Source organism: Nelumbo lutea, chromosome 1, assembly GCF_056320005.1.
Source record: "Nelumbo lutea isolate HS-2025 chromosome 1, American lotus-T2T, whole genome shotgun sequence".
Lineage (NCBI taxonomy): Eukaryota > Viridiplantae > Streptophyta > Magnoliopsida > Proteales > Nelumbonaceae > Nelumbo > Nelumbo lutea.
In genome coordinates, this window is record NC_142684.1 from 181860617 (window position 1) to 181882493 (window position 21877).

Sequence of the window (21877 nt, forward strand, 5' to 3'; positions counted from 1 at the left end):
AAATCAAAGTCAAGGAGAGTGGACTACGAATCGCTCCTAGAGCCTAAGGGCTAAAATATTACATAAGACCCAGTCGCCTCTTCGGCATGGGCAAAATCAAATACCAAGGAAGCTCGTCAATCTAGCTCATCACTAGGCAGCTCGCCACCAAGCATCTCGGCACTAGGTTGTTCGCCAGTAGGCAGTTCACCACCAGGGAACTCACCACCAGGCAGTTCGCCACAAGATAATTCGCCATTAGACAGTTCACCACCAGGAGTTCATCACCAGGCAATTCGCCACAAGGTAGCTCACATACAGGCAACTCATCATGGTAGCTCACCACGAGGCAGCGCATCAAGGTAGCTCACCCCCAAGCAGCTCATCAAGGTAGCTCACCACCAGACAACTCATCAAGGTAGCTCACCTCTAGGCAGATCGCCACTAGGGAGCTCCACTTCAGCCTCTGAGTCACCGACCACATGGGAGCAGAGGAGACGACGAGGTACTTAGCCAAACAATTGACACATCTCGAAAAAATTGATTTGTGACCATAAGCGGTTACATCAGTTACCATCCTCATTTTTATTATAGAAATTGTAGAAATATATAATGGTTATAGAAAAACTAGGGTACAGGGGTTAAGGATGGAGAATAATAAAATTATAAAATATTATATATAATATTATAAAATACAATTAAAAAAACAGTAACTAACGGGGCAATAATAGAAATAGATATATAATTAAAATAATAATGACTAAAGAGGGATAATAATGAAAATAGATGATCGAATTACTCAATAATAAGTGATGCACAATAATGAAAATAGAAAAATCAGGTATTTTGACATAACCATTCTCATTTTTATAAATGGGTACAGACAAATACAGATATTCTTTTTACCTTATACGTACATAACATTTGATGAGTGCTCTGAAGCCAAATCAGCATATACTTCTACGGAATCTATTTTTTTTATGAATTTTGTCGATGATCACATATTGAGATTTGAAAGACGACACAGCAGTGACAGCACCGAACACTATCAAGGTATCAAGTTGAGCTAGATCGGGATCCGGTGGCCATTATTCATTTACGGCTGGAGTGGGGTTGACCGCATTATGTATGGAACGGAGACGGATCGCATATACGTAATTGTGAGATTTGAATGACAAACATTCCATGGAATGGAATGGCGATAAAATCAACAAAAAATCGTATGGTCACGGCGACATGGTCAAAGTTAATAATATATGTCATGTTATATTTTTGGAGCTCCCAACTCGTACATGACACATCTGGGGATATCATAAGAAACGTGCATGCAAAATTAAGGCCGTTCATCATACTTTTCCTGGCCCCACTAACTATCCTCCGGTCGCTTCAATGCTGAATTATTGATGATGATGACGCGAGATCTACCAGGCACCAGCGATTGTTTGGATGTACACGTGAGATAGTTCACGTGAGAATGGAGGGAAGCTCAAACTGGGTGCATGAGCAGTGCCACGTTGCCGTTCTTTTCTAGAGCCAGACAGCTCCCACCCCACAAGAACCAGCGGTGTCTCACTCTTGGCTGTTCATAAATAATGCAGGAGTGACGATCGCATTCTGTTTATTAGGGTTTCGATACCCATTCGATTTTGGTGGTAGGGAGGGCTTTCCCGTTAAATTATGGCTTGTTGGGGCTGATCTGACGGACGATTCCTTGTTTTCGGAGTTCAGATTTCCATCACTTTACTTGAATGCTCGGAGTTCAGATTTCCATCACTTTACTTGAATGCTCGAATTGCGAGAGAGAAGATTCAATGTCTATGGATTCTGACACGGTTATGATTCCCGTTAAATATTGAAGATGTCAGGGGCCGTAGTCGTACGACGATTTTCAGCATTTTAAGAGATCTGATCTGATTCGCTTGTTGAATCGCTGAGTGGCTACATCGGGAACTTATCTGGGAGAATTAGCTCTTAAGATAGATTTCTAAGAAATCGAAGAGTTTTGGAGGGAGGATCCATTCATTTTGTTGTAATCGAACCTGGTAGATCATCTGTATCCATCCATTCAAGTTATTTATCCATTGTTATTATTTTTTACTTTTTTTATTTTCTTTTTCCTTCTAGAGGACTCTTTCTTCTAGGTTTAGCGATTGCTTTACTAGATCGGTTGCTCATGTGGAGGATCTGCGATGTTTTCGTGCAGCTTTAGTGGTTGATGAACACAAAGTTCTGGCATTTTAAGCCAGTGTCATTTGGTTTAGATGTTATGCAACGCTAGCTTAAGGAATATAGTCTTTCAAGGTGGGCATATTCGGAGTTTTTCCAAGGAAGGAGTGAAATTGAAGAGGCATCTTTGGAGGGATTTGCATGCCAACCTGGGAATAACTTATCCTTCTAATCGCAATTTTAGGGGAATTGTAAAGATGATGGTGGATACAGGTGCACCTGCAGAACCAGGATCTGTTGTTGATGTTCTTCCGGAGAAAGAAGGCGTGGAAAACAGTGGCTATGCTAGTGGTGGATGGAGAAGGTACTTCTGATTTATTTTTCCTCCTTTGCTGTAATCTGCATTTTGTGTATTTTTGTGGCTGAGTTGCTTCTGATTCCTCCGTTTTTTTGGGTATTGTTGACATTGTTTCTCATTGTAATATTGTATTGTCATTGTCGTGGAGAATGCAGATGCTTGTAATTTTGGTTCTACTGGTTCTCTTTTCCAGATGCTCAACGGCGCATACTTCCTTCGATTGATGAACGTTGTGTTTGTGTCTCATGATTAAAATAACAATGTTGTCAAATCATTAAGTTTCCATAAAAGGATACACATTATCATCATCATCATCTAAGCCTTGTCTCAACTATATGGGGTCGGCTACATGAATCATGTTTCGCCATTCCCTAATGGTCAGTGCAATATTCATGTTAAATTATGAGTCCTTAATCATTTCTTACTACTTAAAAATGTATGGTCTACCCTTAGCTCTTCTTGTCCCTTCAACTCGTAGCGTTCTAACAGTCTTTAATAATTTGTAACCTGTTTTCCATGAATTTAGCTAAATTTTGTTAAGGGAAAGTAGCTAACATTTTATCTGAAATTGCAATCCAGGTAGTGTGGAAAATTAGAAATCCTTATTGGAACTAATACATGGTTGATGACACTTACTGCAACATTTAAAACACATAATTTTGTTTTTGATCACTTAATCTCTAAGAAGACCGGCCTATTAATAAGCATTATGAGTGTTATACCTCACCTTGAGGCAACTCCCAAGGAAAATGTGATGCGGCTTATACCTGAAAGAGTGAAAGTAGAAGGCACAGTCCGTACAACTTGAGATGTCTCAATTTGTGTGTGTATAATAGAGAACTGGTTATAGTTTAATTTATCTGAATTGCAGGAATGGTATAAATTGTAGGATTTATGAGTCAAATCATAGGATTCAAATAAAAATTGTAAAATTTTTGCAGAAAAGGATTTGGACATAAGATTCAAATTGCAACCCTTGGGATTTGTGATTCAAATCCTGAATTTATCGTATATCATAAGATTTTGACATGCTGTGTATATGAATTTTAATTATATTATATCATGCTATTGAATATGATGAACAACTTACATAAGGTTGGGTTTAGAAACAACAAAAGTGAAGACTTTGGAAGAGTCTAGGGGAAGAGACAAAAATACTCTTTTATTGAGAAGATAAAAAAGATCATAGTTCATTTAAAAAAGCAAATTGACATGCGTATCACCTAGTAATGGATATGCTCTCGAATAAGGCTTTTGAAAGTTCTTGAGTATCACCCAATGACTTGAAAGGCATGCCTAGGCACATAGGTGAGGCCCATTTTAGGGTATGTGCCTTAGGTCCTAGGCACAACACTTTCAAAAGACGCACGCCTAATGTGCCTCAGTCTCTGCCTAGGTGTGCGCCTTTTTAAACTTTTATGTTTTTTTTTCGAACCTAGCGGCTGGGAACCCCTATTTGCTAATGTTGTTCATTCATTCATTCATCACAATAAAATATATTCTTGAAAGGCAATTAAAATTATAAAATCATTATTTTTTGTGCAAGAAGTAAGAATTTAAGACCTTAATGTGGACTTGTTTGGGCTTGCCTCGAGGGGCTTGCTATAAAGGCAGCTCATAGAATTAGGAATGCAATATGTTTTACATCACATTAGTTACTTGAAGTAATGCAATTGAAGAAAAAAGAGATTGTGTGTTTTACATGCTTGAAAATGTTTTATATGTTTGATTTTATTTTTAAATTTTCATTTGAATACATTCATGTTATGTTTATGTATTTTAATTTTAGATAATAGGTTTTTTAAAACATTTATTTTAAATTTTAAGTCTATATTTTTAATAATATTATGTGTTTTTTTATTCTTTTGCATTTTTTGATTTTTTGGCATTTTTTGTATTTTTGCGCCTTGCTTCAAAAAGTTGTGCACCTCGGGTGCAAATTGCCCCTTGCGCTTTTAAAACACTAGTCTCACCTAGTATGCATCGCATAGGATGTTGTCAATTGTCATAGGTTTTAGGTATTTACTTAAGTTAATAGTGAAGGTAGTTTTGCACGTCCTTAACTACCACAAACTCTAGCTATCTAATAGCATATTTTCAAAAACTGAGGTGGAATGTTATCAAAATATGTTGGGTTATTTAAATGTTTGGCAAGAAACCTAAGGTCCTCTTTAGATGCTTAATTAGTATTAGACATTCTTTAGCATATATGGATTTTCTGCAGGGAAATCTGAAGCCACTTTCCCCCTTAAGATAATTAGCATGCATCATGGAACAATCAACTTAGGTTGAAAGTATCAGTATGATTGGACACCACCAGCTAAGGTGTGTTTGAAGCTGAATTTTGATGGTGGTAGTATGGGTAACCCAGGACCACCTGGAATTGAGGGAGTAATAAGGGGTGAAAATGGGGGCTTGCAATGTATTCAGGTCTAACTCTAATAGGGGAAGGAAATACCATTCTTGCAGAGCTATTGGCAGCAGTGTTTGGGGTGCAAAAGGCCAAGGAAATCATAGTTGATAGATTGGCTATTGAGGGTGATTCTAACAAGTAATTATCAGCTGGCTAATGAAGAACAGCAAAGCGAATTGGAACTACAGAAATGAAATCAGATGCCTTAACTGGTTCTCTAGAGATATGCAATTAAAAGTTAAATTACCAAAACCAGCCAACAACTTGGCTGATGGGCTAGCAAAACAAGGGGCTAGTAGGCGATGGTTGTTTTGGGCTCAATTGTAAAAAGGTTGTGTTGGGGTCAGATAGCAGGGGATGTTCTCTAAAAATCCTTTTGAAATGTAACGTTACAACCTCTTGTTGTAGTTAGTTTTTGATTAATTAATGAATCTTTTGCCTTTTGTTAATAATCCAAAAAAGTATCGATATGATACTTCCGATATAGAGCGTATTATATCTTTCAAGGTCACCGATATAATCTATCCTTATGGTTATATTATTTTAATGTTTTTAAATGATAAAAGACATTGTATGACATAAATTGACAAATTGTTAGATCAAAGTAATAAAAATACAGAAGAGTTTCCATTGTTTGAAACTCTTGATACACAATTTTTTCATATCAAGAGTCTCAATACTTTGATCCTTGCAATCAACCAGAGGCAGTCCGGTCAAGTAGTTGCAGTACATATTGGCAGAAGCGGGGAGGGTTGGAACCATTGTTTGAGCTTGATAGTATCCTTGGCATGTGGTCAAGTTGAGACTATTATTTGATTGGTTTGACCTTAAAGAGTGCCTACATGAGCAGGATACCTGGTCTTCTGCCCAATGACTCCTTACCGAACTGGATTTAGTATCATGCTGTTCCTCTTCTTCTTCTGGAAACTAGTACATCTTCAGTTGAGATTCAACTTTTAAATTCATAAAAGCATTTAGAAATATAATAAGAAATTCATAATAGTATAAGTTTGAATTCATTATTATTAATGGAGTTATTAATTATTACTGATCAATATAATCCAAGTGCTTAAAATATTCAGGATTGAGGCTGAGTTAAGGAACATAATAATAAAAGATCCTGTCTGTAATTATAAAAAAAAAGATCCTGTCTGTAGGATGGGTAATGACTAAATGAATGGGGGCCTTGGAGCATGCCTCTTAAGGTTTTTCATGCCCTGCCTTGAATATTAATACTGATAACTTGCACATTTTGTGTTAATTCATGATGTCAAACTGATTGTGATAGGCGTACCATTGCCCAAGGACTTTGCAGATCAGTTGAACCTAGAATTCCAATTGGGTGCTCTCTTCTCTTTCTCTCCTCTCTTTTCTCTTCTTTCCTTTCTTTTTCTTGGGTATGTTAATTTTCTGCTGGTATCTATGTAGCTGTCAGAGCCCAGAGGCATGGGAACATTTTTGAAAGGAAGTCCCTGCTTCGACAGGACAATGATCTAGACTATCTTGCTGGACTAGGTGACAGTACTTGCATGCATTCATATGAAGCATATTCAAGCTATATTTATTTTTATTTCATGACTAGTGTTGGACAGTATTATCTTATGAAGCATGAATCTACTTTGACTCTTACTGAATAATTAAATTTTACCATTCCTACAATGTGCTTTCTCAAATGGAAGGTCAATACGTGGTTGGTCATTCATATTTTGATTGATATGACAGTGAAGATGGAAGGCTCAGCTATGGCTATTCAAGTTTTAGGGGGAAGAGAGCTAGCATGGAGGACTTCTATGATGTCAAAATGTTGAAGATTGATGGTCGAACAGTCTGTCTATTCGGGATATTTGATGGTTAGATATTCTCTTGCTATTAAATTCTGGTTAAATTAGTCTCAAGATTAATTTAATGGTATAGTAATTACATTTTGTACACAGAATAATGGGATACATGGTGCAGACATAAGGATTTTAGCTTGCTATGAGTATGCAATGAGTCTCATATAAACGCTAGAAAATGTGTGTAAGTTACTTAAAAGGAACAAAAAAAAAAAAAGAACCAACCCATAACTAAACCAAGAAGGAAAGACAATTGTTAGTAGATCAAAATCCTCTTGGTGTAACCCTGTATCCTGATATTCTGGGTAATGGTGGTTGCCTTCTCTCTTAAGTGTTAATGGTAATTACCTTTAATCATGCTAATACTATAAATTTTAACTTCAACCTACTAAAAGTAGGGTTTAAGATTGATTATGATATGTCATGACAGGTCATGGTGGTTCTCGTGCTGCTGAGTTTTTGAAGGAACACCTCTTTGAGAATCTCATGAAGCATCCACAGTTTATATCTGATACAAAATTGGCTATAAGTGCGTTCACAATTTTCCAATACCCATCTCTACTAGTTGCTGGATTATACACCTGTTGAAAATCTGGCAATGAGAATGATTTTGTGCAGGGCCCAACACATTTGCCTTGGGATCATATACAGATTTGGAAATTAGATAAGGCAACTTAGAAAAAGTTGGAAAATGGAATTAGAGGAAAAAATCATGTTACTTGTCATACAAAAAAAGTGATGGAAACTAATTAATTGTGTACAAATCTGCTTCATTGCGTGTTTACTGATAATATATTGTCTGTTTATGCAGTGGGCTGTAATCCTTAGGGCCTAGCTCAAAATATGACATTATTAAAAAGATTCTTCTTTGAATTTCTAAAGGTTAATTACTTAATTCTTGAGAAGCTTCCAACAATCTGTCACATTATTAAAAAGATTCTTCTTTGAATTTCTAAAGGTTAATTACTTAATTCTTGAGAAGCTTCCAACAAGCTGTCAGAGAACTTCACTGAAATCTTGATACCAAGCAACATACATTTTGTAGTTATCTCTTTCCTTCATCCTAGAAAGGTTTGAAATTCTTCATAGTTTGCACAAGACTTAGTGCAGCATAGAACATTTTGTTCCATCATCAAAGTTTATAAGCCATGGTCTGAGTGATGGCTTCAGTGCTATGAGGTGGTAAGAGTAGCTGTCAATGGCAGTCTTGCTCATATTTTCTTAACAAATTGATCAGGGAAGTTTTTGGGGCAGATGGTGTGGGCTACTGCACAAAACAGTTTTTAACCCATGAATATGCCTCCGTTCTCATTTTTATTTGGTGACACTGGGCAAACCTGCAGGTGAAACATATCAACAAACTGATAGGGACTTCCTGGAAGCTGAAAGCAATACTTTTAGGGATGATGGTTCTACAGCATCAACAGCGGTTATGGTTGGTAATCGTTTATATGTTGCAAATGTTGGAGATTCACGTACAATAATATCAAAAGCAGGAAAAGGTGCTCCTCACATCTTATTTTTTCATTCCACTAATGGTTTTGATAAAATTTACCTAGAACCTGCTAACAATATAGAATGTCTTGTCATTGAATCAATTACAAGATGGTTTTGATCAGAACTTTAAATGTCTGTTTAGTTCATATTATTGAAAAGATGACGTGGATGAGTAATATCGAAACAAAAATGTTATTTTGATAGGCTTTTGTTTTTTCTTGAGGTATATCATTAGGTGTTATATTTCTTCCAAGAGTCACAACCTATAACAGTAGTAATAGTAATGGAATCATTTCATGACCTTAACTTTTTTGACAAAGTGAAATTTGTTTTGGTTTGACCATGATAATTAATGGGTCAAAAACTCAAAATCAACATAAGGTCCGTTCTTTGGTGGTTTGGTTCTTGCAATGATTTACAATTTCCTTTTAATCATGGTTCACAATTTCCCTGGAATATAGCAAAAATTTCCCTTTCCCAAGGGATGGACTAATAACTTCTCCTGTTAAAGAGCTGGTTTGTCGAGGAAAGGTATGATTGTTTGTAAGGTAGTGCCAGCAGCAGTGGTGTGGTCAATTTGGATGCAAAGAAACAGGAGGCTATTTGAAGTCAAGTTCAGTTCAGAAGAGGTAGTTTTAAAGGGCATATGGGTGGCGACTGGCGACACATAAGTTATTCAAGAATTGTCCTTATAGCTCTTTTTTTGAGCACTGTATTCTTTTTGTATGATTTTGGAACAGAGGTTTTTTGGGATGCACAGAGTTTTTCCTGCCTAGTCCAGTGCCTTACTGGGCAAGCTTTGCATACATTCTCAGCTTTCTTAATGAAATACTTTACCTTTTTTTTCCCCTCTCTAAAAAAAAACTAATAAATGTTATTTGAAAAAAGTTAAGTATTTCAGGAACATTTTCAATATTTATGTGCAAATATTCGAAGTTTTAACAAAAAATATTGGGGAGTATCACTGGTTTATTGAAGATTAAATGAAAACAAATTGGAGCATAGAAAATGAGTTAAATGAAAACAAATTGGAGCATGTCACAGATATGCTGCAATTTTGCGTAAAATAAAAAAGGGTATTTGGAGATGTTGATTCTAAACCTTCCAATCAAATGACTCCACTAAGATACATGGCAAGTTATTGGTCTAACCTTTAACCCCCATAAAGAAGAATCAAATTTCAAGCCTAGACCTAATCTAGATTATTAAAAAAAAAACTCACAATAGGATAGATTAGCAAGACATTTTTATGCATTATTTTACCTCCTATATCATTTGCATATTGATATTTATACTAGTCAAAATATATTCATGTAAGTTATAACATCTAAATATTGTTCTTGATTGCCTTGTTAAAAAGTTTAAGGATTACAAAGAAAAATTATTTTAAATTAAGATACTGTACAAAATAAGGTGTAGACATATTATCATAAGCTATTTTGCTTATAATTTTATTGAGCAGTGAAGGACTTTTATACACCTCAGAGAAGTTTTTGTGGTAATCAAGGATATGAAAGGTATCTATCACATACTAAACACATGGACCCCAAAATACACCAACATCACTTAGGCAGCTATGCAACAATGTGCCCCCTACCATCTAACCTTACCTTGGTCCCTTAAAAGTTAAAACTATGGGTAATTATTTTTTTGAAATTCCAGAGCATGAGTTTCCCTTTAGATCTCTTAAACCTTCTTCACCATTTTCCTTTTCTTTTTGATGGAATTAGATGGGAGATGGGTGAGGAGTTTTTGGAGGTCTAGAGGTTTAGGTTGGAGCTCGACTCCTTCCTGGGGAGCCTCGGGGAGGGGGATTGTAACACTGTGGAGGGAGGATGTGGTGGAAGTAGTGGAAGAATTGATAGGCAGATTCTCAGTTTCCATTAAGTGCAAGAATGTAGAGAATGGGTGTGTATGGGTTTTAACCAATGTTTATGGCCCTAATTCCTATAGAGGGAGGAATGGGATGTGGGAGGAACTATATGCAATCAAGGGGCTATGGGATGGTCCTTGGTGTCTGGGCGGGGATTTTGACGTCATTAGATTCTCTAATGAAACCAGTAATCCCCAATAGGTAATCTCAACAAGCATGAGGAAATTTAATGGTTTTATTGAAGATTGTGATATGAAGGAAATACCTCTGCTGCAAGCCAGGTACACTTGGTCCAACCTTCAGGAAACCCCTTTGTGCTCGAAGTTGGATAGATTCCTATTTAACCTTGCCTGGGAGAATAGTTTGGAAAACTTGGTTGTTAGGGCGTTACCCAGGGTCACCTCCGATCACTGTCCTATCCAAATAGGTATCGAGTCTTTTCCTATAGGACCCAAACCTTTTAGATTTGAAAATATGTGGCTTACCCATCTAGTTTTTGTGAAAAAAGTGAAGAAGTAGTGGGGTGAGGAGGAGAGGGGGGTAAGATGGAAGGGGATCAAGTTCCACAAGAAATTAAAAAGGTTGAGAGCCAAAATAAAAGAGTGGAATAGAGATCAGTTTGGTAGAATTGGGGAGCAAAGATTGTGCCTAATCTCTCGAATAGAGAACTTGGATGTAAAGGAATCTCACAATGGGCTGATCGAGGAGGATAGAGTGTTAAGGAGACAATTAAAAAAGGATTTGGAAGAGGTGTTATTGAGGGAGAAAATAAGTTGGAGACAAAAATCTAGGCACAAGTGGATTAAGGCAGGCGATGGGAACACTAGATTCTTCCATGATTTGGCAAATGGGAGACGAAGAAAGAATTTTGTGACCAAGCTAGAGATAGGAGAGGAGGTGGTTACTAACCATGTTGACATAGCTAGAAAATTTGTGGACCACTTCAAATCGATTCATAGAAGGCCTTTGAGAGAGAGGACAATCATGGAAAGGGTGGATTGGTCAAGAATTGATGGAGTGGCCAGGTGGCTGGAAAGGGATTTCGAGGAAGAAGAGATTAAGAAAGCTGCTTTTATAATGGATAGATCCAAGGCTTCGGGTCCAGATGGCTTTACAATGGGTTTTTATCAAGACTGTTGGGAGGTGTTGAAAGAGGATGTAGCTGAAGTCTTTAAGGAATTTGCAGACAATCACACTATAAGCCCTGGAATTAATGCCACCTTTTTGGCCTTGATACCTAAGAAGAATGATGCCAACCACCCAAAAGATTATAGGCCTATTAGTCTAGTGACAAGCATCTTTAAAATTCTGGCTAAAGTGCTCTCATTGAGAATCAAAACAGTCCTCCCTACCATCATTAGTGAAACCCAGGGGGCTTTCATTCAAGGGCGACAAATAACAGATCCGATCTTAATTGCGAATGAGTGTGTGGAGAAAATGAAAAGGTCTAGTAAGAGAGGATTCATTTGTAAATTGGATCTTGAAAAGGCCTTTGATTTGGTGGACTGGAAGTTTCTATTGGAGGTTATGCAAAACTGTGGACTTGGGGACAAGTGGTGTAGTTGGATCTTTGGGTGTATTAGTACTTGTCACTACTTTATTCTGGTAAATGGTACGGTGAGAGACTTTTTTCTAGCTTGCAGGGGTGTCAGGCAAGGGGGTCCACTTTCACCCTTCCTTTTTACCTTAGTAGCTGATGTGATTAGTAGGATCATTACTAAGACTGACAGCGAAGATGCCATTAGGGGTTGGAGAATAGGGAGACACCAAGTCCCCGTCACCCGCCTTCAGTTTGCAGATGACCTAATGATTTTTTGTGAAGGAGGTATTAGTGAAAAGGTAGCAAACCTAAAGGAGATAATAAAAGAATTTGAAAGTGTCTCTAATTTGAGAATAAATCTGGAAAAGAGCTGCATAGCAGGTATAAATTTGGAGGTAGGGGAGGTCAAGGCTATTGCCGAGTGTCTTGAGTGTTCCACCTCTGCTTGGCCTATGCCATATTTAGGGCTTCCTTTAGGGGCAAATCCTAGGGAGAGTAGATTTTGGACCCCAGTGATAGAAAAGTTTGAGAAGAGATTAGCCTCATGGAAGAGGAACTATATCTCTTTAGGAGGGAGAATTACCCTAATAAGAGCTACCTTTGGCTAACTTACCTACCTATTATTTGTCTGTCTTTAGGATACCAGTTAAGGAAGCCAGGAAACTAGAGAAGTTGATGAGAGACTTCTTATGGGAGCCGGGACAAGAAAAAAAGGATCACTTGGTTAATTGGGAAATTGTGTGCAGAAGTAAAGAAGAGGGCGGCTTGGGAATTGGGAGGGTAATTAGAAAAAATCAAGCTCTGTTAGGGAAATGGTTGTGGAGATGGCCTTTGGAAAGAGAGAGATTGTGGCATGAGGTGGTGGGAAGCATTCATGAGAGGTCAAAGAACGGATGGGATGCTGGTGTATCGAGGCAAGCTAACTTAGCAGCACCGTGGAAGGCTATTCACAACACCCTTCCTCAATTCCTCAATTTTATTAGGTATGAAGTTTGTTCTGGCAACTTTGTTCTTTTTCGGGAGGATATTTAGGTAGGAGACTCACCGTTAAAGGACTTGTTCCCTTCGCTTTTTTCTATTTCTTTGTACAAAAAAGAGGTGGTCTCAAAATTTGTTTCACCTTTGGGAACACCCTTAAATCCTACTAGGGATTTTGGGTTTCGTAGAGGATTTAGGGATGCTGAAATTGAGTCTCTTTCTATTTTGCTTGGTTGTCTTAATCAGGTTTGTTTGGATCCCTCCAAGCCAGATAAGAGAGTTTGGACTCCTAGACCCATTGGAACCTTGTCTTGTGCTTCTTTCTTCAAGTCTATCTCTCAACTTTCTTCTCACCAACCCTTTTGGTCTAAAGAAATTTGGTGCAGGCCAGTCCCCCCAAAAATTATGGCTTTTTGTTGGGAAGTATTCCATGGGAAAGTAAACACTTTAGACAACCTACAAAAGAGAAGACCTTTTCTCTATATTTCTCCTAATTGGTGTATCCTCTGTAGAACTCATGGTGAGGATTGTTACCATCTACTAGTATCTTGTCCCTTTTCTGTAGACCTTTGGGCTTGGCTACTTCCGTTGTTTGGGGGTAGTTGGAGTCTACCAGCAGAAGTTCACATGCTCTTCAACCATTCTACCTTTTATTGGCCTACAAAAATAGGGAGAATTATGTGGAGATGTGCTCGTGCTGCTTTGACTTGGACTCTTTGGGAAGAAAGGAATCTCAGAATTTTTCAAGACAAGGAAAGGAACAACCAAGATTTGAAAGACTGTGTGTTAAACAGGGCAATACATTGGCTGAAGACCTTGGAAATCTTCCATCAATTCTCCTTTAATGACCTTTGGAGAAATTGGTCAGCAATAGCAAGGTGCTCATCTTTAAATGACAAATCAATTACAAGCTGGTCTCCTCCACCCGAATGCTCAGTAAAGTTGAACTTCGATGGAAGCAGCATGGGTAATCCAGGGTTATCCGGAGAGGGGGGTGCTTTGAGAAATGAGAAGGGAGAGATTTTGTTGCTCTACTCAGGTCCCTTGGGAATTGGGAACTCCATCAGGGCAGAACTCTTAGCTGCTGTACAAGGGGTGCAATTTGCAAACCAGCTGGGGGTACAACACCTAATAATCAAGGGGGATTCCAAAGCGGTGGTGGGTTGGTTAAAAAATTCTGAAGAGGCTATGTGGCGATACAAGAATGAAATGAAGAAATTTAGTTGGTTGACAAGGAATATGTTGGTCACTGTATAGTGGGTGGGGAGATCAGCAAATACTTTGTCAGATGTGTTAGCTAAGCAAGGGGTAAATAGGGAAGAATTATTTTGGTCTCAGTTGTGATTATTGTTTTTCTTTCCTAGTTTACTTGTAAGACTCAAGGAGGGGCTGCAGCTTGTGCCTCTCGTTGGGATGATGTATGAACTCACTCTAAAGTTGCTTTTGAATCAATAAATTTATTCTTATTCATAAAAAAAAACAAAATAAAGTTTCTCAAAAAGATAGCTTGGCCATCTTTTTTTATCAATTCTAAAGATCTACTGTAGTCATTAATACATTATCTACTCCTAGCTATTAGAAATGGGTAAAACAATACCAGTTTTGATGTATATGTTAATGTTTAATTGTATAAGGTAGAGGAAGAGGTCTTGCTAGCCTACCGTTGTGAATTGATAGGAAATGTAGTAATGTACTCATAAAATGAAATTCATGGAGTGTGAGTTGGAGATGGATATAAACCAAGTGAGGAAATGTAGGAATAGATTGTAGTAGTTCATTGATTCACTCATCTAAGATGATTATACTTTTAGCAGATATATCTCCCTTGTCCTTTTGCTTTATCTAACTGATTATTGATGAATGATGATTGCTGTTATATGCTCTATTAAAAAAATATTATGTACACTATTAAGGAATATTAAATTTTGACTAAAATTAGTAATGATAGTTTTTATTTCTTGCTTGATAGCCATACCTTTATCCGAAGATCATAAGCCTAATCGAAGTGATGAGAGGAAGAGAATTGAAAGTGCTGGAGGGGTTGTTATGTGGGCAGGTAAACTTCTGGCTTGGACTATTGAAACTTTACCTTTAGCTGAATTGAATGTGTTGAGGCTTGTACTTGCAATGTTACTGTGAAGACATGTACAGAACACCAATAGAAACTGAATCATGTGTGTGCTTACAGTAGTTATGTGATGACTTTTAGCTTGAGATTCTGTGTCTGAAACTTCAACCATTTTTTGTATCTTTTCAGTGTGTGAATTCTGGATTCATTTTCTCCAGAGAAGAGACTTAAGTATGGATACTTGACAACCAAAAAAAAATGTAATAAACCAAAATTCAAGTGTTGTCAAGCTTAAAATGTCACATTTGGATCCAGGAATTCATTGTTGTAGTCTGAGGAGAATAGTATTGGAAAGCTCATTATTTGCTTCATTGCTTATATAGAATAACCTCTGTTTCTTTCAGCCTAAATTGTTCCCAGAACAGCTGCTGGGAACCGTCTTCCAAACACATTTTTCTCTGCTTAGTAGCAGCACCCAAGAAGACAACAGATCATGCACTGAGGCAGGTATGGCCCAGTAAAGGCTTGATGGCTTGATGAAATGGCTCTCTACAGAGCTGCAGCCACTGCACAATGGATGCAGAGATGGTCAGTGTGTTCCTCTCCCTGTCCACACAGATCAAACATCTTGGGTCTTGAATCTGCAAACCCCTTCTCAGCAGGTGGTCTTAGTCAAACATTTTCCTAGAGAAGTCGCCCATAGCAAGAAGTTCAGCTTGGGGGGAGCACTTGACTTACAAATCTGCTTAACTGAGAACTCCCCAGTCCCCATTCTTGTTGCACTACCATCCCCACCCATCCAGATGTCCCTCCCTGACTGTTTTATCATTTTAAAACCTGCAGAAGTTCACAAACAAAGCCCAGGTACTGATCAAAGAAATTCCTATTAAATATATGAACCTACACAATACTTCCAGCCTCATTCACTGCACAATCAGCCACAGAACAATTCTTTTTATCAGCCAGCTGAAAAGTTGAGGAAAAAGAATTTCAAGAGGCCTTTCCGAACACCATGGATCTTTCCAAAAAGAAATATTCAACCATCACCTACCTTATAGCAGATTCCTTCTAAAAACTTGTTATAAAATTTCATGATACCTTTCCACAAGGAAAAGCCATAAAATGAAGTATTTTCAGATGTGCCCACCCGCCCCTTCCTAGGCTATTTTTTTTTGCTGCAATTAAGCCCCTTCACTATCCTTCTTACTCCACCCCAAATCTCCACAACCATTTACCCAGCCGAGCCAAGTTGAAGTTCTTGATTCTTCTTATGCTTAAGCCTCCTTTCCCCATTGGGGCACAAACTTGTTCCCAACTGGCTAAATGAATTTTCTTCTCCTTTCATCCTTTCCACAAGAACTCTCTTTGATATTCAAGGTCATTTACTAAAACACTCCTTGTAGTTTCATGGAATTACTAAAACCTACCTTATAGTTTGAGTTTTACTAAAACACCCCCTATAGTTTGCAACCAATTTACTAAATCGACCTTCCATTAGATGGAAGTGGAAAATTAGAGTTTGACCTTAACATTCCTTCAAACAAATTTAATCTACAGAAAACAAAAATGAAAATGTCATTCTTGTCCCTAGTAAAATGTGGGCAACACTATTCGGTAAAATTTGTTCTGTTTCAAGAAGACACATTGCTGACAAAGAATCCTGGATGCCATTATTCTCTCTTCTTCATTCTGCTGAAGCCAAACATTCTTTGATAGATCTGGAAATCAAACCTTGTTTCTTTCTAGAAGTTTGGTATGCAATTTTAGGGGTACTTTTGGAATAAAAAAGCATGGCCCATGCCCTTAAAACATTTTTTGCTCTGTTTTTATGGTAAGGGCTCATGCCCTTACCATATTTAGACAGAAATACAAAGGATTCTTAACAGAAGGTTGATTAGGTAAATTGGTTGCAAACTATAGGGACTGTTTTGTAAAACGTAAACCATAGGGTGGGTTTTAGTAAATTTGTAAAACTCATGGGGTGTTTCAGTAAATGATCCTATATTCAATTTCTTTGCCACCTTCACTGGAATAGGGAACAAGGAAAAGTAATAGGTTGGGAGGCTAGAAAGAGTGCTTTTTATGAGAGTGGTCCCCCCACACCAATAATGATAACAGCTGATATTATTAAAATATGTCCATGGAATGTAAGTTATAATAATTGATTGTGTAATTTTTTTAAAACATTGGAACAAATGGTGGATCTCCTTGCTTCACACATTGCGGATGTCTATTCTCTAGGCCATTGATTTTTGTGTTTCTTCTAAAGGATGGTTGAACTCTGTTCTTTTTTGTTTCCTTTGACATTATGATGCTGAGAGTTAGGTTAATTGTGATTTTGATGTTGTAATGTTATCATCCTCTCACCAAAGGATAAAGGAGAAGAAACAGAGAAGAAGCTTTCATGATTGCACCATCTCTGATTGAATGAAGTGTGGGATAGGGGATTATTTGTTTCATCGATTCCAAAAAAGGCAGAAAAGTCCACCAGAAATCTTAGGATAGGTTTCTATGAATATCTAAAGGAAACTAAGGTCTGTTAGTTAGATATAACTCATAATATGGGGTTTCAAGTCCTAAAGTTCTCCAATGAGTATTCTATTATTCCTCTTACATTGAAAGGATTAACTTAGGCATTTTGTTTAAAACTTAAATTGATATATTTTTGTTGTGGCTTTTCAGGAACTTGGAGAGTGGGAGGCGTTTTGGCAATGTCCCGTGCTTTTGGCAACCGTTTACTAAAGCAATTTGTAGTGGCAGAACCTGAGATTCAGGTATTTTGGTGGTCCTTGACCCTTGAATAGATCTTGATATTTCTTTCTGTTTGGAGAAACTGCTTTATTTGGTTTCCATGTCCCATTTATGTAATTATTCAATGGCTCCCAAAAGAGAAGAATTGATATATATATATATATATATATCAAAGAATACTAGGAAAATGCAATTAGATGGTGCCAAGGTGTAGGGAGCAGCCTTTGGCACTTTTTTTAAATGAGATTAGAGAGTTCTTTGGTGGACTGATAGTTGATTGGTTGAGGTAAGATGAATGCTTGTTTAGCTTGGCTCTCAGGGTGATGAGTGTTTATGCATTAGTATGCCCTCTTTACTTGAGGTGGTGAATGTTTTTTATTCAGCAGTGTATACCATCTCATGTACTCTCAGCTTTTGAGGTAGTACTACAATTCATTAGCTTTTTCCCCCTAAAAGGAATTCTCTTATAGGCAATCCAAAAACAGGAAATGAGTTCTCTTACAGGGCAATGATGGGCCAGGACATGGACAAATGATATCATCTCTTTCATGTTTGCCCTTTGAAAGGGATATGAGGGAAGGTTGCCTCTTCTTTTTATTAGAGCTCTAAAAATATAAAAATTAGTGGTGAATAGAAAATCAAATTTCGAAGAGATTATTGATGCAGAAGATTCATGGAGATTTCTCCAGTCCTATTTGGTGCTTTTTAAGATTGTTGGTACTGCAGAACTATGAAGTAAAAACCAAGTAGTCATTTGGAAGTTGGTTTAAATCTGAATCAGTGGTATGTTGATGGGCTGCTATTATAAGAAAATTGTATGAGGACCATCCTGTAGTAAACCGAGTTGTCTCTAGTTGATATATAGTATATCTTATTGATAGTGTATAGTTAATTCATTTGTCAAGCTGTAAAGGTGGATTTTGGATGTCATCTGAGTTTGAATCCAACGATTTTGGATGTCATCTGAATTTGATTGGCCTAAACAGGTGGATTTGCTCTTTTTTTTTGGTGAAAGAAATAGATTTCATTAAGAAGAAAAAGCAAACATAGCAGCCTCTTAGCAGAGAAAACAAAAAGGATTTCATTAAGGATTATAAAAAGGAGATTTCAATATCAGAGAAAACAAACACTGATAAAAAAATATATCAGAGAAAACAAACTAAGAAGACTGCAAAAGCAATCAAAATACATCAAATCATGGTTTTTCAATCCAAACACCAGTCTTGATACTTTTGTTTTGAGAAAACAATTTAGCAAAGTCCTTCTGGCATTAAGTTCAACAAATGGCAAGGGAGTTGGGACTTTAGGAAATAGAAGATGACTGATGGTAGTTGATGGCAGACAAACAACAATTGGTGGCACAAATTCAAACTTGAGATGATTCACGGCTTCACTTGGGAACTTGAGATGGGAGATGGCAAACAATGACATGGCAGTTGGTGGTAGATGCTAAAACGGTGAGATGGTGAGACCTTCATGTCGGCAGTAGGTGGTGGCAAATGCAGAGATGTTGAGAGTGGTAAAGCCCTTGAACCTTCATGGTAATAGCGGTAAAGACCGAGTTGCAAGAGGGGAAGGGGCTTTGCACGCGGGTTTGGGACAATGTTTCAAAATGAGGCGTGACGTGAGGTGTAGTTCAGAATGCAAGAGGCATAAGCCTCCTTAAGAGGGGGGGGGGGGGAGGGGTTAGGAAGAGGAAGGGGGGATCCCATTTTTTCTTTATTTTTAATAAAAGTCAAGCCCCCCCCAGCTAAAGAGGCAGGGGGCAAACCACTTTCTTTCTCCTTATCTTTTCTTCCCTTCCCTTTCCTTTTCTTTTATTTCATTCTCTTTTTTTTTTTTTTTTCTTCTCTTCTCTTCTCTTTTCTTTTCTTTTCCTTTTCTTTTTTCTTTGTCTTTTTATATGAGATGTGCATGAGGCGTACACCTCTAGCACGCCTCATGAAAAAAGCGCATAAGGCGTATGCCTCATAGGTGTCAGCACCTCTGGCATACACCTCAGGGCGTTTTGTGAGCAGTGCGCCTCCAGGTGTACGCCTCCCACGCCTTCTAAAACACTGGTTTGGGATAAGGAGCATCTCATATTTAATTGATACTAGTAACTAGGTTGCATGAAGTTAGGGTTAGGGATTGGTTAAGGGTTAATGATGTGATGTCTCAATTGTTGGGGAATGGGAAAAGACTGTTAATTATCCATATAGCCTTTAACTTTCAATAGTATGGAGCATTAAAGAAAATATAAAATTATATTATGTGATTTTAGTAAATGATTGTAAATATATAATATACTTTAATAATGTTATATTCATATATGATCTAATAAATTAATAATATTGTATATAATTATGGAATTGGATTTTTATTGGATCAGGCTGGGGTACTTCCGAATCTTTTTTTTTGTTAAGTTGCTAAAAAACAGAAGACTCTACACCACCAGTGAGAAGAAGTGATTTGTTACAAGTTGAAGAGTCTAGATAAAGCTAGGAGCAGACCACAAAGGGAGCATGGATTGAAGTAGTAATAAATGATTTAACGGTCCATAAATTGACAATGGATATGGCACTGAACAGTGTAATGGCAGTGCAAGATTCATGTAGGAGCCAGACCATAAAGGGCATGGGTTGAAGTAGTTAAGACAAGGCTTAGTTAAGTTGAGGCTCTGCTTCAGTAAGAAAATATTCAATTATGTTCGTCTGACTATCCTTTTATGGCAAAAAAAAAGTTTTTTTATCCATTTCACATCGAAGTGTCATTAGGCTCTGTTTGGAAAGAGTACAAATACATATAAAATAATACAAAATATAAGGTTTTGCATTCTACATATTTGTATTTGTACTCCTTCCAAACTGAGCCATTGGTAAAATTTGCATGGAATTAGACTTTTCTAAAGTTTTTTTAATAAACTAGATGTGCCTGTGTTTGACACGAGTTAAAAATGACTTGCTAGAAGTTTAAAAGATTTCCCCCTTCATAGTTACAAAGCAAGCAATTGTCTGAATGACTGAATGATCGGAAGAATTAGATTGGTCTGTATATAACTGTTCCAAGAGTTGCGTAATCATAGTTCCAGGGTTCATGAGATAACCTGCATAACTGTTTATGCTGATGCTTACAAATTATCAAGACTTAAACAAGTTCAGCCATTTTGACCGTTTTATGTGCATGAATATTGACGAGGTTCTTGCCAGTTAACCATAGCTGTTTATGTGAAACATTTATAAATGTGAACCTCATGTCAAATGATTGTGCGTTTTACAGGAAGAAGAGTTGGATAATGAAATCGAATTATTGGTTCTGGCTACTGATGGGCTTTGGGATGTAGTACCAAATGAGGTCAGTTTCAATCCCTTTAATGTCGAAAATAATCTCCAAAACAACCTAATCCTTTTTCTTATGGGAGACTCAAATTTGAGCTCTTCACAATTTCTTGCTTTTTCTTTATTGACATACAGTGCAAATTCAGATGTGAAAATCCTTTTTATTTGTGTTGTATTTGCCACCGTAATTTTCTAAACGAACAAGCAAGACTTGGGCCTGGTTTTGTGTTGTTACTCTCAGGACGCTGTTAACATTGCGAGAACGGAAGAAGAACCCGAGGCAGCAGCCCGAAAGTTGACAGAGACTGCTTTTACTCGTGGGAGTGCCGACAACATTACTTGCATTGTGGTGAGATTCCACCACGAAAAAACAGAATGTAGTTCGTCGTTGAGAGGGGATTAGAAACAAAATGTTCGATGTTCAGAAATATTAAATGTTCGAAAATTATAGGTGGGAATCTGCCTGTGCATAGTCCGAATCAGCATATTAAAGCCCAAGCTCATCTTATATTGTGTTGCTTTTCCTTTAATTTTTCCCCGGGTGTTATGATGGCAGTAGGGACTGGCAATCTGGCTTTGTCTATAAAATATTGTTGTGTACAACTTCTCTTTCTGATATCATTTGGTTATTCTAATCTGTTTGGTGGATGGTGTATCGTGCACCTACATTCACTATTAGGCTTTTGATTTTTCGTGCTTATTTTTTGACGGGTGTCATTTCTCTATTAGGCAATGAAAACAATTTCCAAAGTACTCCTATTGCTGCTTGGAAGTTGGAAGTTGTCGAACCCTTTTTCCTTAATTATTAATAAAATGGCATTTTATTGCCACCGTCAGGGGGATTTGATGCAATATAGGGATGTAGGGATTCGATAATGACAACATGTCTTATTGGCAGAAGCAGAAACCCGCGATGGGTTGAACTTGAATGCCATCTTTAAAAATAGCTTTGGTTGGGAACGAATAGGCCAATATTTCCGCGATCCATTCGTCTAGCTTTTATGGCAGCCCACTTTCAAATGCCAGTTGCTCAAATTCGGATTCCTACAATGAGCACATCCCTCATTCCAGACAGGAGGGAAATTGAACTAATCTTTAACAA

General features: G+C 37.5%; 1 protein-coding gene across 1 annotated transcript; it reads left to right on the forward strand.

Annotated features, from left to right (window-relative positions):
* The first annotated feature begins 1662 nt into the window (after positions 1–1662).
* LOC148879638 (putative protein phosphatase 2C 76) lies at positions 1663–21410 on the forward strand. Its single transcript, XM_088961238.1, has 9 exons — positions 1663–2021; positions 2183–2509; positions 6639–6766; positions 7182–7280; positions 8095–8253; positions 14609–14695; positions 17390–17481; positions 20717–20791; positions 21017–21410. Exons 2-9 carry the CDS (start codon positions 2241–2243, stop codon positions 21176–21178), a joined length of 1071 nt encoding a protein of 356 aa, XP_088817364.1. The 5' UTR covers positions 1663–2021; positions 2183–2240; the 3' UTR covers positions 21179–21410.
* Positions 21411–21877: the final 467 nt, after the last annotated feature.

Coding starts and splice junctions, on each gene's coding strand:
- LOC148879638 (XM_088961238.1), top strand. CDS start 2,241: ATGTTATGCAACGCTAGCTTAAGGAATATAGTCTTTCAAGGTGGGCAT. Junction 2,510..6,638: donor GCTAGTGGTGGATGGAGAAG/GTACTTCTGATT, acceptor TTGATATGACAG/TGAAGATGGAAGGCTCAGCT. Junction 8,254..14,608: donor AATATCAAAAGCAGGAAAAG/GTGCTCCTCACA, acceptor CTTGCTTGATAG/CCATACCTTTATCCGAAGAT.